Below are 15,203 nucleotides of genomic sequence, written 5' to 3' on the forward strand. Positions count from 1 at the left end.
AGTAGCTGCAATTTAAAGCTTCTAATTCAGAGAATTGTTTTTTGAGTTCTTTTGTATACATTTATTGGCTCCATTATGTAAATATTATTTTGAATTGTTCCTGGCCTCCTGCCATTCTCAATTAGGGGCCGGTGTGTTGGAGCCTAAATGCCCTTCTGTTTATTTAGTTTTATTTCAACTCACGGTGCAGAGGTGTGGCATTATTAGTCACCATGGCAACCACCACAGGGGGTGGTTACCCATATTTATACAACGGCATGCAAATTTCTCGATTCTGATTGGCTGAAACAGTCATTTTACACGTCTTTATTGGCAACAATCCACGCTGCTGGCCCAGGACCCGCCCACAACCGACCCACATCACATCACTCCGCCGGATCACAAGAAGGTGGCCAATAATATTTACAAATGGATATGTTAATGGCGACTAAACGACTAAATATGAAGCGATTCTGTCAAGGGGAATGTGTTAGCCCTTTAAACAATGTTGGATGATGTAATTGATGGGTCTTGAGGCAATCTAGAACAAAAGAAAAATCGCGGTTTGATTGATAGATTAATTGATTGATTTAAATTTCTACTTCCTTCTTGCTACTGACTGCAGCGTTCTCTCTCACTGTCCGACGCTGGCGTACCCACAAACACACACACACACATACACACACACACACACACACACACACACACACACATACACACACACACGCACACACACACTGTGACACACACACACACACACACACACGCACACACACTCCTGTCTGCAACAGCGGGGGAGTCAGACTGAGAGAGAAGCAGCGCTGTTTTAAGTGAGCATGGTCTATTGAATTGATTGATTGGTTGATTGCTAATTTTATTACTGTACCCCTGGTTTCCAACTGGTTAAGTTTAGGCTAAAAGAAATAAATAAAAAAATAGGGCGAAGAAAACGTTTTTTTCCTATGCATTCCCTTAACAATTGTGTGTATTGAGCCGTACTGTATTGTACCCATTCTGCATCTGGTAATAAAATTTTCAATCAATCATTCCAATAATACACAGTTGGATGTGTTAGTTGGTTGGATGCACTTCAAGCTGCTTCCACATGAGGCAACTTCTCTCAATCATTCCAATAATACACAGTTGGATGTGTTAGTTTGGTTGGATGCACTTCAAGCTGCTTCCACATGGAGTTGTGGGAACTACTTTTTCTGGCGGATGGTTTTTTCAATAAATCTTCGATTAATGTGTGTTTATTGTATAGAAATAAGGTTGGATGAATCTGGCAGTTGTATAAAAGCTTTACACCACGTGCAGTCGTGATTTGTGACCAATAAACCATGCCTAGGGGGGTCTAACGACCCTCGGCTGCGCCTCGGGCCTAACAACCACCCCTAGGCATGGTTTATTGGTCACAAACCACTCCTGCGTGTGATGTAATGCTTAAATACTGATCAGAGGGTGATGAGCCCCAGGTGCGCAAGTGGAATAGCCATACAGTTTTTGACCGTGTCTTGTCGTGTTCGTGTAGATGTGCCGTATAGGTCGGCGGTCAGTGTTATTAGTAAAAAGAGTTTTTGTATATATATTTTTGGTTGATAAGTCAATAAAAGGATTGGCATATCGAAAATGATAAGAGCTCTCTGGACATTGAATTCTTCAAGCACGCGTCTAACTCAAGCCAGTCCACTTGCCCCTCGCAGTAGGCTTATAGGTAAAGGAGTCTACAACTATATTTCATCACAATATAATAGATATAGCTAGGTTACTGACATTGTCATTGTGATAATGTCAGTAGTAGCTAGCTGTATCTATTGTTTACACTTGAAATATGTATTTTTATTGTCACAATATTAATTGAAAAATATTGTGTAAAATTGAACTGTATTTCTGAGTTGCAGCACTTAAAAACATTAAATGGACTGTTATATCTTATTCAATTGTGGACATTTATTCATTCCCACTTATTAGACACTATTTCTGATGGTAAAATGAGCATAAAAAGCAAAACACAGAATTCTGAAATATTAAAACGGAAAAAATGGAATTTGGGAAAAAATAAAATGGAATTTGGAAAATAATAAAACGGATTTCATATGGCTCTAGGCATAATGCCCTTGAAAATGGACAAAATGCCCTCGAAAATCAGTTAAGGGGGGCACTTAATGCCCCAGACAGTTTACTAATTATATATATTTATCCGGTAATGGAGCGTCTGTGTATCGTACGGTTCAGATGACGCGCAAATACAAACATTTATTTGGCGGAGCCGGTTGTTCTGCACTGGCTGCAGGCAGCAGCAGCAGCACTGCAGCCCAATAGGGTCCAGCTGCAGCCAGGTGCTAGTCAGTTTGTGTAAAAATGGCACGCACAATATAAATCAATCTTCATTACGACTTTAAAAACATAGCCATTAACATTACATAGGCATACACACATCTTGCCATAGCGTTAGCAGTTTGTACAAAACAACGCACGTTTTAACTATGGTAGCCCGACGCAGCCCGCAAGCTAATACTGTACAGTCAATGAAATGTCACCGTAGCTACTACTAGCTACTGTAGCAGAGGAGGAAATGGGAGTCTGAGAGGCGGGGTGTTTAAAGACAATGATAGGCGTTTATTCAACATCCAAGAAGGCTAACATACAACTGTGTTTTACTAACTCCAACCGGGACTATTACCGCTGTCCCACTGCATGTTGATGTTATGAACTCCTCCTAACGTTACCGGAGCTGAAGGTGCCACACGCTAAAATGTCCGTGGGGACCCGCGCCAACCCATAGATAGTTCCAACTCACCGAATTACGTAATCCACCACAGTTGCACTCAATATTTTAATAATGTTAGTCTAAATAAATGTAGACAGAAACATAATAATTTCAAGCAGAAAACGAATCTTTCCATTAAGAACTGACAATCAGGGAATTTAAACATGGTTGACATTGTTTTTGTGTGTTTATATTAAAGAAAGGAAAGTCTAGTGCTGGCTGAGCATATTGTTTGTTTGCACTAAGTTAATACTTTGACAAATGTAGCCTATATTTTTCAGCCAGTTCGGTCTTTGTGTGCCAAACATTATTTAAGGCTGTAAACACTGTAAACCTTTTATTTTATTTTTAATAAATGAGAAGCATGTTTAGATTTGAGTGTTAAATTTTTTTTTAATAAAAATTAACGTATATCGAACTGAAAACCGTGACCCCAAAATCGTGATACGAACCAAACCGTCCATTTTGTGAACCGTCCCACCCCTACCGTTTATCATAAAAATTCAGTGCCCCCGAAATACAAAAAAAGCCCCCGAAAATCAACTAAGGGGGGCAAAAAAAGCCCTTGAATTTTTTTTTTTATTTCTAACCCTGACACACACACACACACACACACGTCTCCTCACCCAAACCACTTCAGAAACCTGTAGAGCTGTGGTGGTTGACAACAGCAGCCTGCTGGGAGTAAGGGATGGGGCGAGAGGAAACACAGGTATGCTAGCTAGCGGGTGCCGTCTCATCAACACGTCAAAAATGTCAGTGAAAAAAACATATTTTTTCTCATGCAAATAAAACGAGCACAACGTGGGGCGGGCCTACTGAAGCATATGAAAATGCAAGGCTTGTAAGGCCATAAATGTGTTGGTGTTGGACCTGCTCTACTCAGCTTAGCTAGCTGGAAACTTCCAAATGACAAGCTAACTGTGTGGAGGAGCATCCGCCGTGCCATGACAAGGGGGAACAAGGTTTGCATTACAACCAAAGATGCAAACATCAGAAAGATGTGCGTTATAAATGGGATACAACAAAACACGGTTCGTCAGCGATAATGCTGTCCTGTGAGATGCTCTCTGGCTAAGTAGCCCATCATTAAATATAGCCCTAAAAAGAGCAAGAACAAAATGAACAAAAATGTTGGGATACTATAGCCCATCCTGTGGTTATTTATTGCCCAATAGTCAGCTATAGCCGTTTACAGCCCAAGGCCACGACAAGTAAGACAACCACAAACGGTATTTCTCACTGGCTCTTGGTTTAATAGTGGTTGTGACAGACTGGGGCAGCGAACATAGTAAAACACAGGAAGCAGTGGCACTGTTAATGTAGTATATCAGTTCGGGAAATCTATGCCTGGTGTAGAGCTGCCGCGATAACCGCATTACCGCGGTATCGCTGTTGCATCACGCTCACCGCAGAGTTAGGCTGAATACCGCGTCACCGCTGTTTTTTATCATAATAATAAAGTTGGCTTGCGGCTTGCGGCTCTGCAGATATACCCTACTCGGTTCCAAGCGACCCTATTGGTCCAGCCTGGCTCTGCGGCTCTGCAGATACCCCCTACTCGACGCCTCTGAACGAAAACAGAACGCCGCCATCTTTACTGCCTCGCTAAGGATGCATTTCATTCAGGATTTGTTTGCGACAGAACCAAGTGCAATAAACAAAAAATAATGGATTCACTGTGTATTCTGCCTTATTTATTGATGAAACAAAACCGACATCAACCCAATTTACCACCGAGCGGAGAGTTTAGTGTCACAACAAGATCGCTGATGTGTTTGTTGTTGTTATCCGATATACACGAGAGGTAACGTTAAACCCGGGTTTGCTTGGTAGAATACACAATGAGAGGTAACGTTAGCTTTGGCAGAATAGACGCAACGAGAGTCTGGTTAATGTTGTTATTGATTGATTGATTGAAACTGTGTTAAACTCTGGCTTGCTGCAAGCCCTCGGACATCTATGCCCACGGAGCTTTCAGTGTACACAAGCGAGCGGCGGCGGCCCCGCCTGCATCCCCATTCCCCAAACGGAGTAGTACCTGGCTGCAGTGGAAAAGGAACGAAGTACCAGGTGCCTAAAGCGGGTCGAGTCGAGTAGGTAATATGCAGTGGAAAAGCGCCATTAGACTAGAGGCAGGCTATAAGAGTAGACTAGTACTAAAAAAAAAATGCATTCAAACTTTTTTTTTTTTTTGTGCGCACTGTGCGGTAATTACCGCGGCGGTAGGAAATATTGCGCAAATTCGTGCGGTAAGGAAAATATCAATACCGCGGCAGCTCTAGCCTGGTGTGTGTGTGTCTAATCCAATACTGTGGAATGGCAATATACCGTAATTCCTCTAATAGTAACCGGGTCTCAAATACAAGCCGGGTCTCTATTAATGGCCGGGTGCGCTCTTGAGCTAAGCAATTATAAGCCGGCCTCCTAATACAAGCCGGGTTACTAATATACTGAGCTGCATACTGAGCTAGTTACTTGATTTCACTTTGAAAACGTTGAAATGACCAGTGACCACCTGTAATTGCACTGTTTACTATTTCATACAGTACTTGGTTTCAATAAATGAACCCAGTACATTTTACTGGGTTCAAACTGACACAAAATGTTGATTTATTCATTATGATCCGTTTGAAAATTTGAAATATAGGCCTCCCTCTTATACAGGCCTCCTCCTAATACAATCCTGGTACCCGCTACAGTTGAAACAAATACAAGCCGGGGTTACTATTAGAGGAATTATGGTATATGACATGAGAAACACAGACATAGGGCTGACCTTCGAAGCTTTTTTTGGCAATCGAAGCTTCGGGGCCGAGCTTCGATTTTAATTCGAAGCTTCGATTAAAAAAAAAAATAAATACAAATAAAAAATGAAAATCGAAAAGCAAGAGACTAAACCTGTTGTTGTTAGCTTACATGCTAACGTGAATGGGATCGACCATAGCATTGCGGCTAGGCTAGCTACCATAGCAGTATAGCTCTAGTTGAATGGATAAACGTTATTTAACATTGCAGAATGGGTACAATACAATACGGCTCAATACAAACAGTTGTTAAGGGGGGGTGCAGAGTCATCAACACAATGTACCACCAAGAGTGGAGAGTTTATGTCTCAAAAAGCGAGAGACCCAATGCTCTTGTTGTTGTTAGCTTATATGCTAACGTGAATGGGATCGACCATAGCATTGCGGCTAGGCTAGCTACCATAGCAGTACAGCAGCTAGTTGAATGGATAAACGTTATTTAACATTGCAGAATGGGTACAATACAATACGGCTCAATACAAACAGTTGTTAAGGGGGGGGTGCAGAGTCATCAACACAATGTACCACCAAGAGCAGAGAGTTTATGTCTCTCAAAAAGCGAGAGACTAAACCTACAGTAAAGCTCTTGTTGTTAGCTTACATGCTAACGTGAATGTGATCGGCCATAGCATTGCGGCTAGGCTAGCTACCATAGCAGTACAGCAGCTAGTTGAATGGATACACGTTATTTCGATGGCACAAGCTTCGAACAGAAAAAAAAATTGAAGTTAAAAAAATAAAACTTTAATTTTTTTTTAAACTTCGATTTTTTTTTTAAATGTTCGAAGCTTGTGCCATCGAACGAAGCTTCGAAGCTTCGAAGTATTTAAGACAGCCCTACACAGACATAAAGCGGCCTGCCTATGTCAAAACCATGCTATAGGCCTAGGCCTGTCACGATAACACATTTTGCTGGGCGATTAATTGTCCCAGAAAATATTGCGATAAGCGATATTATTGCGGTTTTGAGAGATTTCTTTTTGAGAAGTGTATTTCCCAAAGGTTTTCAATTAACCTTTTTTTGCAAGGAAACCGTTTCAAAGTGCAATAAACCTTTATTTAACATTGGAAGATATTTTAAATATCCTAAATAAAAAAATGCTCAGTTTGATTGTTTATTATAAAACAAACTGAAACTGGAAACAAGCCCTCTGTCTGGCTTTTTGTATCATCCTTTTAACATGTACATTTATTATTAATGTACCTTGCGGTACCATGTACAAAATGTTAATAAAGTATGAGGAAAAAACTGTGGAAACGTAATAAATAAAAAGGCAGTGAAACAATAATCAAATAAACACCAAAATATATACTATCTCTATTGGAATGGAGACTTCAGCACAGGATAAACTAGGGATGGGCAAAAATAATCCAGATCGATTGATCACATGATGTACTCGAGTACTCGTGGAGGAAAACGCTGTACAAAATAAACGTATTTTCCGGTGTTTTAGACTTTTATTTTGAAACCCACCCACCGGTCCGGAGCGGAAGTATTGTTATTATTATCCTAGCAGAACGTATTGAGCGGACAACTTGTCTCGTCCGGTTCTGTGTTTTTGAGCTAATGATAAAACAAATGTTGAGATTGTTGGTGAACAACTAACTTTAGGTTAGTTTTAACGTTAGCTACTAACGTTAGATGCAGCTACTACAGGCAATCAACGATGAGGAGGAAGCGCCAAAGCCGTATATAATAGAATAGTAGCCCTGTGGTGCGTAGGCACGACTCGAAACTACCAGTTATAATAAATTAATTCATGTTTAACTTGTCCCCGTGTCCAGTCCTTTGACTAGCCCCACCCGTTCATTGTAAACAATGATGCATGTAATTGTATTAACGTTATTCTGTGTTGTAGCTAGCTATGCTATACGTTGTATTTCGTTTGTTAGCTATTTAGCTAATGTTGATAGCATCAACGCTAGATCTTTAATCTTTATTTAGCAGTCCAGTTTCTCCGGGCAGTAGCGAGTAACTACTTGGGTCTAAAAATAGCTACACTACAAAGAACACTACTTGGTTAAAAGGAGCAACACTATTGAGAAATGTAGTTAAGCTATGTGGCGTTGCTAGTGCCCCACGGAGCTCCCGTGCTGTACTCTGTAGTAAGGCCAGCGGCCCCCCACACGGAGAGTGACTGACAAGGGGTACTGGTTCCGCCTCATTAAAACAAACACGCAAATAGCAATTAATTGCGCCCGTCAAAATCATTGCATTCATTTTAATTATTGCGCCGATTAATCGATTTATTGCATATTGCGGCAGGCCTATATAGGCCCGATGGTATAGGGTCTTGGCTTCTATAGGCTCTGCATCATGAGTACAGCCTGCTGGCAAGAGTCAACAGAGGTGGAACATCAGAAGCGCCATAAGTCATTCGATTATCTGTAACAGACTTCACATTCACTAAGTGACTAAAAGCAGGTAAAAAGGCACCATGTGTTTTGCCTTCAGGCTGTGCGTGTGTGTGTGTGTGTGTGTGTGTGTGTGTGTGTGTGTGTCTGTGTAAGAGAACGTGTCATAGACAAAGAATGAGAGAGAGTGAATGTGTCATAGCCTAAAAGAAAAAAAGAGAGAGAAATAAAGAGAGAGAGTGTGTAATGTAGTCATTCACTCGTCATGCTCCGAGATGATGAAATCTTGACAAGGTTACAAGGTGAGTCAGCCAGGCCCGGTCAGAACTTGTCTAGGCTTGTCCCCTCTGTTCACGAGCGCAGAGGCCTTCCTTCCAGCAGGCTGTGCCAACCGCTACCAGTCCCCCTCAAGACAGCAGGTGAACCACAACGGTCTGAACCCTAAAAGCTAATTCAACAAGACAATCTTCTCATTTGCGCGAAGGGCTCTTTGGGTCAGCTCGGCATTTTATTATCAAAGACCATAATCCACCTGATCCCCCATAGATTATACATTCCTCAGGGCCGGCTCTCATGTGACAACGATAGCCATCCTTCAGTTTCCATCTAACCGGCTGCTGAAGACAGGCTCATGCCAGGGCTTTCTTATGGAAACACAACAACCAGCACTACAGCCACGGGCCTGTCGACAGTTGTTAAAGAGTCTACAAACTGAGCCTTGTACTAACAAATCAGTCCAGTTAATAAAGAGGCAACAGGAGTCCAGTTCCCCTCTATTTTACCTGTTGATGTTACTCACAAATACAATCCACTCAACATAAACAAATTTAAGGCTATTCTAGGCAGAGGTTCAAAAGTTCCAAACATGTCCTTAGGGCTTATGTTTAAGAGTGCAACTAAGAATCCTTGTCGATTTCTACTGCTGTAAAGCGATTAACATTCTCCCCCCAGTAACCACGAAAACCAGAACTTAAAACTTGTTAAGTGGAGGAAATTGCACTGGCTTTTCCCCTCGTTTCGCATTAGCCATTAACCCGGTACAGTAGAGAGTGACCACTTCATAAATCAATAGGCTTCCAGGCAAGGAGAAAGGATTACTTTGACTGTGCAATACTTGCGTGTCAACGTTAAAAGGAATCCATTCAACTAGTCCCTATAGGACAATCAAAGTACCATGCTAAAAAGACAGTTAATCCAAAACTAGATGTTTATAACCAGTCTTTTTATTTTTTTTAACCTCACTGGTTGATTGGATTTCACTGTAGGACTAATCAAAGTGGTAGCCCTGGCGTTATAAGGCAAGATCAATAACCAAAACCTTAGGTGAAAGTCTCTTTACGAGATTTTTTTTTTTTAATTCGATTGATACTACTGCTGCCTCCCACCTGTATCCTTCCCTTTCCCTCCTCTCCCCGCTTCACCAGTGGGCCATTAAATGTTTATACATCCCTAAACCCTGTTTCCTGCTTTGGAACAACAAATGTGCTGAGAGGGTGCATAACGAGCTCTGTACCCAGCAGAAACAGTGCCCTGTAGAGCAGACAGCGGGGGTACAGGGTGGGCAGGCAGGCAAAGAGGCAGTCAGACAGTCAGTCTGTCTGCAGGGCTAAATGCAGAGTCACTGCGGCCCTGGATAAAGGCAGGAGACATCACATCATCCCAGCTGAGGCCTGCACACTGTATCCCCTCCACAGACTTGAGCCCGGCATGGGCAGTCTGCTAGCAACCTGGGGTAACAATAACACTCAGTTGTCCTACTTCACTCTCTCGCACACACACACACACACACACACACACACACACACACACACACACACAGCTGCCACAGCAACCAGTTGAATCATCAAGCCTGAAACAGACTCTTTCACTGCCAAGCTGAATGGCTACCAACAGCCTCTTGGCAGGGAGATGTCCCTCAGTAACCCAATTTGATTCTGGGCTTCTGCCCCTAAAAGAATGCACTCACTTGGAAAGGTCAGTCCATTGATTGCAATACAATAGTGCACTAACCAGGGGATGAACAGATTTCTTAAAAGAAACCCCCGCTTCTCTGTGGATGCATAAGAAAATACAACACCTGAATCACTGCAAAAATACTGTGTCTGTGTGGCTTCTAATTGTTTGTGGCAATTGTGAAAAAGGCAAAGTCTAGATTGTGATGGGTTGTGATATTGTAAAAGAGAAGAATGCTAGATATGAAACATTCTTACTTTTGTATGTAAATACGGTGATCAGTGTACATCAGTCTGGAATCTGGATGTGTACCAAGTTTAAACTGGTAGTTTATTAGGGTCCAGCATTTTCCCCAATGGGTCAAACAATCAATCAAACAATCAATAAATCCACTGGGGGGGGGGGGGGGGGGGGGGGTAAAATAATATAACATCTCTTACCCATCCTCGTCTCCATCTACAGCCTTAAAGAGCACAGCGGAGGTGGTTAAGGCACTGACCACAGCAGCCTGACCCTGGCCCATGCCGGCCCCGGAGCCAGCCTCCCTTCCGGTCAGCTTTGGCAGCCCGAGCAGGGCCGACTGGTGCTGGAGGAGGAGGCGCTGGGCATCCTCCAGTTGGGTGGTGGTAAAGGAGGGTAAGCTGGCGTACAGGACACTGGCCTGGGCTGCATGGGCCTGGGCCAGGGCCTGGGCATGAGTGAAGTCCAAGTTGACCTGGGTAGGCTGGGCCTGGGGAACAAACTGGGAGACCATCCCACCACCAACAACATTCCCCCCGTTGTGGGCTTGGGGATGCCCCTGGGGGTCACACTGAGGGGTAGGAGGAGGCACACGTGAGGCAGACACCTGGCTGGGGTGGCCTGAACTGGGTAGTTGGATACCGAGGCCCGGGGCTTGGGTTGGGAGTGATTGTAACTGCTGCTGCCGGTGGTGATCCAGAAGAACAGGGTGGCTCTGTGGCTGCTGGCCCAGCCCTGCTACTCCCATTTGAAGGACCATGGTAGAGGTGGTGGTCTGGAGGGAGGAAGTCTGCTGGGGCAGTGTCTGCAGATGGACCTGCGCCTGCTGGGGAGGCATGGATGCCACGGCCTGTTGCTGCTGTGGGACTCCCATCATCTGGCCAGCTCCAATACCCAGCCCAGAGGGGGCTGATCCAGCCATGTGGGGCAAAGGCTGGGAGAAACTTGGATGAGAATGGCCATACTCTGGAGGCCTGACTTGCACTGGGGCTGCCTGTGGGGCAGAAGAAGGCTGTTGGGCAAGGGATGCATAGCCCAACTGCTGCTGCTGAATGCCCACTAGGCCCTGGGTGCAGACGGGGGGTTGGGTAGCGACTGCCTGGGCGTAGGTGAGCTGCTGCTGGGACATGACAGGAATAGGGTGCCCTATGGTGGTCTGGTGGCCTGTCATGGGAACAGGTTGGTGGATGCCTATGGGAACAGAGGGTGTCTTCAGGTGTGCGTGAGTTAGATCCTGGGAGTGCATACGAGGGTGGGTGTGGGACACCCCCATGCTCAGGCCACCAGGCAACGGTGCTTGGAAGCCATGCGGGGGGTAAGTGTAATCCTGGGGCACCTGGGGTGCTAGGGGGCCGCCTGGTTCTCCACTACCAACACTCTCTGTATAATGGCTCAGTGTACTGACAGTGCTGCTAACGGAGCTCCCACTAGTGATCTCTCGCTCTGGCCCCCCAGGGAAGCTGTCGGGGGCAACCTGCCGCATGCTCTCCCCGGCTCGCCCTGTAGGGGGAGCCTCAGACGAGGAGGCAGAGGCGGGTGTCTCCTTTTCATAGTACTCGGTACATGTCCATCTGCCTTTCTTGAAAGGCTCAGAGCTGGAGTCCAACTTCACCACCCTGAAGCGGGAGCTGGTGGCAGGCGGGGCTGGGGCGGGCTGGTTGGAGAGGACCGGGACAGGGGCTAAGGCCGGGAGAGGCGCACCCCCAAGCTGGGTCAACATAGCTCCGACTCCTCCCTGGGTTCCACTCACCCCAGAGGCACTGGTAACGGCGGTAGACATGGTGATGCTGGCGTTGAGTGTTTGGTGTTGCTGGATGGTGTGGATTATGGGGGTGCCAACGCGGTTGCCCCCCATTGCAATGCCACCTCCACCACTGCAGCTCATCACACTGGGAGGGAAGCCACCGATGCCACCGTTAGCATTGGCGCTAATCCCCCCCCCCACAGGCACGTTGGCAGAGCTCAACATATTCACATTACTAACATTGCTGGTCAGGGGATTAACTATGCTAACTGTAGCGCCCGTGGCAGAGCTGTGCATTCCAAGGACAGATCCCGGGGCCACAACCCCTACAGGCTGAGCAGCAGAAATTGGAGGCCTGGCTGAAACATTATTCTCCAGGGTGACCCCCACATTAGAAGGCATTTTCTGGGCAACACTAGGTAAAGCTCCGGAGGCGAGGGCAGAGGGGGCGCACCCAGGCGCAGGGGAGGAGGGGTGGACCTGGGCTTGGTGAGGATGATGGTACCCCTGATGATGATGGTGATGTTGATGCACAGTCCCGTTCACCAAGGTTCCTCCATGCTGGGGAGCTTGGTTCAGGGAGTGGGGGTGTGAAGGCTGGTTGGGGGAGGTAGCTCCAGGGGTCTCTGCTTCATGGAAGTTATTCAGCGTCTCCTCCGAGGAGCTCCTCTCCGCTCCGGCTATGTCATTGGCTCTGGAGAGAGATACGTCCAGGATTTCAGAAGAAGACAGGTCCTCGGTGTGAGACTCGTCCAGGTCATCATAGCTCTCCGTGTCCTCAGTGATACTGTTGTTGGTGCTCACAGATATCTGGGCCGGAATCACACTGGTGATCTGGAAGCCGCTCTTCTTTTTCATCTGGGCCCCTGCCGACTGGGGGGTGGGTTGGGGCTGGGAGGAGTGCAAATTCAGACTTTGGGGAGGAAGATGCTGGAGCCCTGGGGAGGACGAGCCTGCCGGGGGTTGGGACTGCATCAACAGGGTTGACTGATAATCATCGACCGGGACGTGGCTGTTATTGACAACGGAGTTTGCCGGTGTTGTTGACAACGTGGAGCCACTCCCGCTGCCAGTGTTACTAACACTACCCCTTCTAGGAAAGATCGCAGAGTGCGCCATCTTTCTAACACCGCCAGAGTCTCCTCCTGCAGACTCCGGGTGATGCATTTCGAAAGAACCCGGGGGGTAGCAGCTAGTCTCCGACAGTCTCGGGTAACGTTGCAGTTAGTTAACGCCGCCGTTTTGACAAAGCTGGTCAACCAACCTGACACGCCTCGAATGAATCAACCAGATATTTAGATAGTAGTGCGCGGCCGACTATTACCGTTATTCGGTTGATTAACGTGAACGTCGCGCCACCGATCAGACTGCAGATGCTCCTCGCTCCACTTGACACTCCGTCTGCTGGTAGCTTGCTCGCTAACGTCAGCTGGTGTGCTAACAGGCGAGCTACCTGTAGTGTGAGCTATAGTTTGTTTCCCACTGTTGTTGTCACACACAACAACCAAACAGTTCGCAGTCGGCGTGTAACGTTTAATAAGAGGTTCGAGTGAACAACACTCGTAGTGTAAACAGAACAACTGTGCGGAACACACACCCAAGTCTGACAGAGAGAGAAAGTAACGTCAGCTAGCAGCGGTAGCCGGCAGTCTCCTCCATCATCCGTCCCCCCTGGCTGAGCTCAACACCGACTGGGATGAGTTGCATTAGCTGCTACTGAATTGCTGAAAGGGACATAAGTTAAAGAGGAAAACAAGCGACCCTTTCCCCGGCTGCACGGTTGTGCTGAGAAGGATATATATCCGCCGAAACTGCCACGGGAGAAGGTTTAAGCCATTCCGTCGTATCTTCGTTTTTTAGTCCAATCTTTGCTGTATCACTCCTCCTCCCAAGAACTAGTAGCTCTCTCTGCTGTGTGTCACTGTGCGCCTCCTTGCACCGCTGCTGCTGCCGCTGCTGCCGCTCTGTGACGTGACGTGACGAGGCTGGAGGGAGGAGGGGCTGCTGGGTCAATATGGCGACCGCGCATGGCCGCTGCTGTCACACCAGCCCGGTGTTATATAGTTCTATGGAGCAGCCAGACATAAAGCAGTCTGGGGATAATACGAGGTTTTATATAGTTCTATGGAGCAGCCAGACATAAAGCAGTCTGGGGATAATAAGAGGTTTTATATAGTTCTATGGAGCAGCCAGACATAAAGCAGTCTGGGGATAATAAGAGGTTTTATATAGTTCTATGGAGCAGCCAGACATAAAGCAGTCTGGGGATAATAAGAGGTTTTATATAGTTCTATGGAGCAGCCATACATAATAAAGCAGTCTGGGGATAATAAGAGATTTTATATAGTTATATGGAGCAGCCAGACATAATAAAGCAGTCTGGAGATAAGAGGTTTTATATAGTTCTATGGAGCAGCCAGACATAATAAAGCAGTCTGGAGATAAGAGGTTTTATATAGTTCTATGGAGCAGCCAGACATAAAGCAGTCTGGAGATAAGAGGTTTTATATAGTTCTATGGAGCAGCCAGACATAAAGCAGTCTGGAGATAAGAGGTTTTATATAGTTCTATGGAGCAGCCAGACATAAAGCAGTCTGGAGATAAGAGGTTTTATATAGTTCTATGGAGCAGCCAGACATAAAGCAGTCTGGAGATAAGAGGTTTTATATAGTTCTATGGAGCAGCCAGACATAAATCAGTCTGGAGATAAGAGGTTTTATATAGTTCTATGGAGCAGCCAGACATAAAGCAGTCTGGGGATAAGAGGGGGGGGGGGGGGAGGCAGTGAACAGAACCTGGATTTTGTTAAATGTTCCGGAAAATGCAGAGAGGAAAGATAGTTGAACTCGCATTGGAGCCCGGCATGAACCGCTGTCGAGGCCAGTGTGGCTTCATTTAGGCTTGGGGACAATTCCACCCAGGGTCATTTTATGATATAGACCTAATCCTCTAAATCGGGGTTTCCCAGCCTTTTTTGGCTGGCATGGTGAATCTGTGTGAAGGCCTACAGCTACTGTTTAATTTCAGGGCAGAAATCAAGCTGCTTTTTTAAATGGCCATTGACAAAGCATGGGTTTTATTGTAGGCTATTCTGTGCAGATTGTATGCAGATATTCATTTCAAAATAATGTAAATAACATTATGCCACTACTGCCATTTTAGCTTGATAAATTACTTTTCAAAAGACCATGTCAATCAGGGGTCACACTCCCAATTTCAATCTTGGGAAAGCCTGTCCTTCAAATAGTGTATGTTATCCTGCTGTAGTCTTCTATATACAAATTGCTGAGTAAAATTGGGACTACATAATGACTATTGATAAAGATAATGCTACCATTTGGAAAAGTATAGGCCT

General features: G+C 45.6%; 1 protein-coding gene across 2 annotated transcripts in view; it reads right to left on the reverse strand.

Moving 5' to 3' along the window:
* Positions 1-13,748, reverse strand: part of LOC311226193 (TSC22 domain family protein 1-like) — a 178,314-nt gene extending 164,566 nt beyond the window's left edge. For both annotated transcript variants that reach the window (XM_084311568.1, XM_084311567.1), the window contains exon 1: positions 10,305-13,748. In XM_084311568.1, the coding sequence (XP_084167694.1) occupies positions 10,305-13,015 (2,711 nt within the window). In that variant the 5' untranslated portion in view covers positions 13,016-13,748. The remainder of the gene's footprint in view (positions 1-10,304) is intronic.
* Between the last annotated feature and the right edge of the window lie 1,455 nt (positions 13,749-15,203).

This window comes from Notolepis coatsorum, assembly GCF_963971535.1.
Source record: "Notolepis coatsorum genome assembly, chromosome: 3".
NCBI lineage: Eukaryota > Metazoa > Chordata > Actinopteri > Aulopiformes > Paralepididae > Notolepis > Notolepis coatsorum.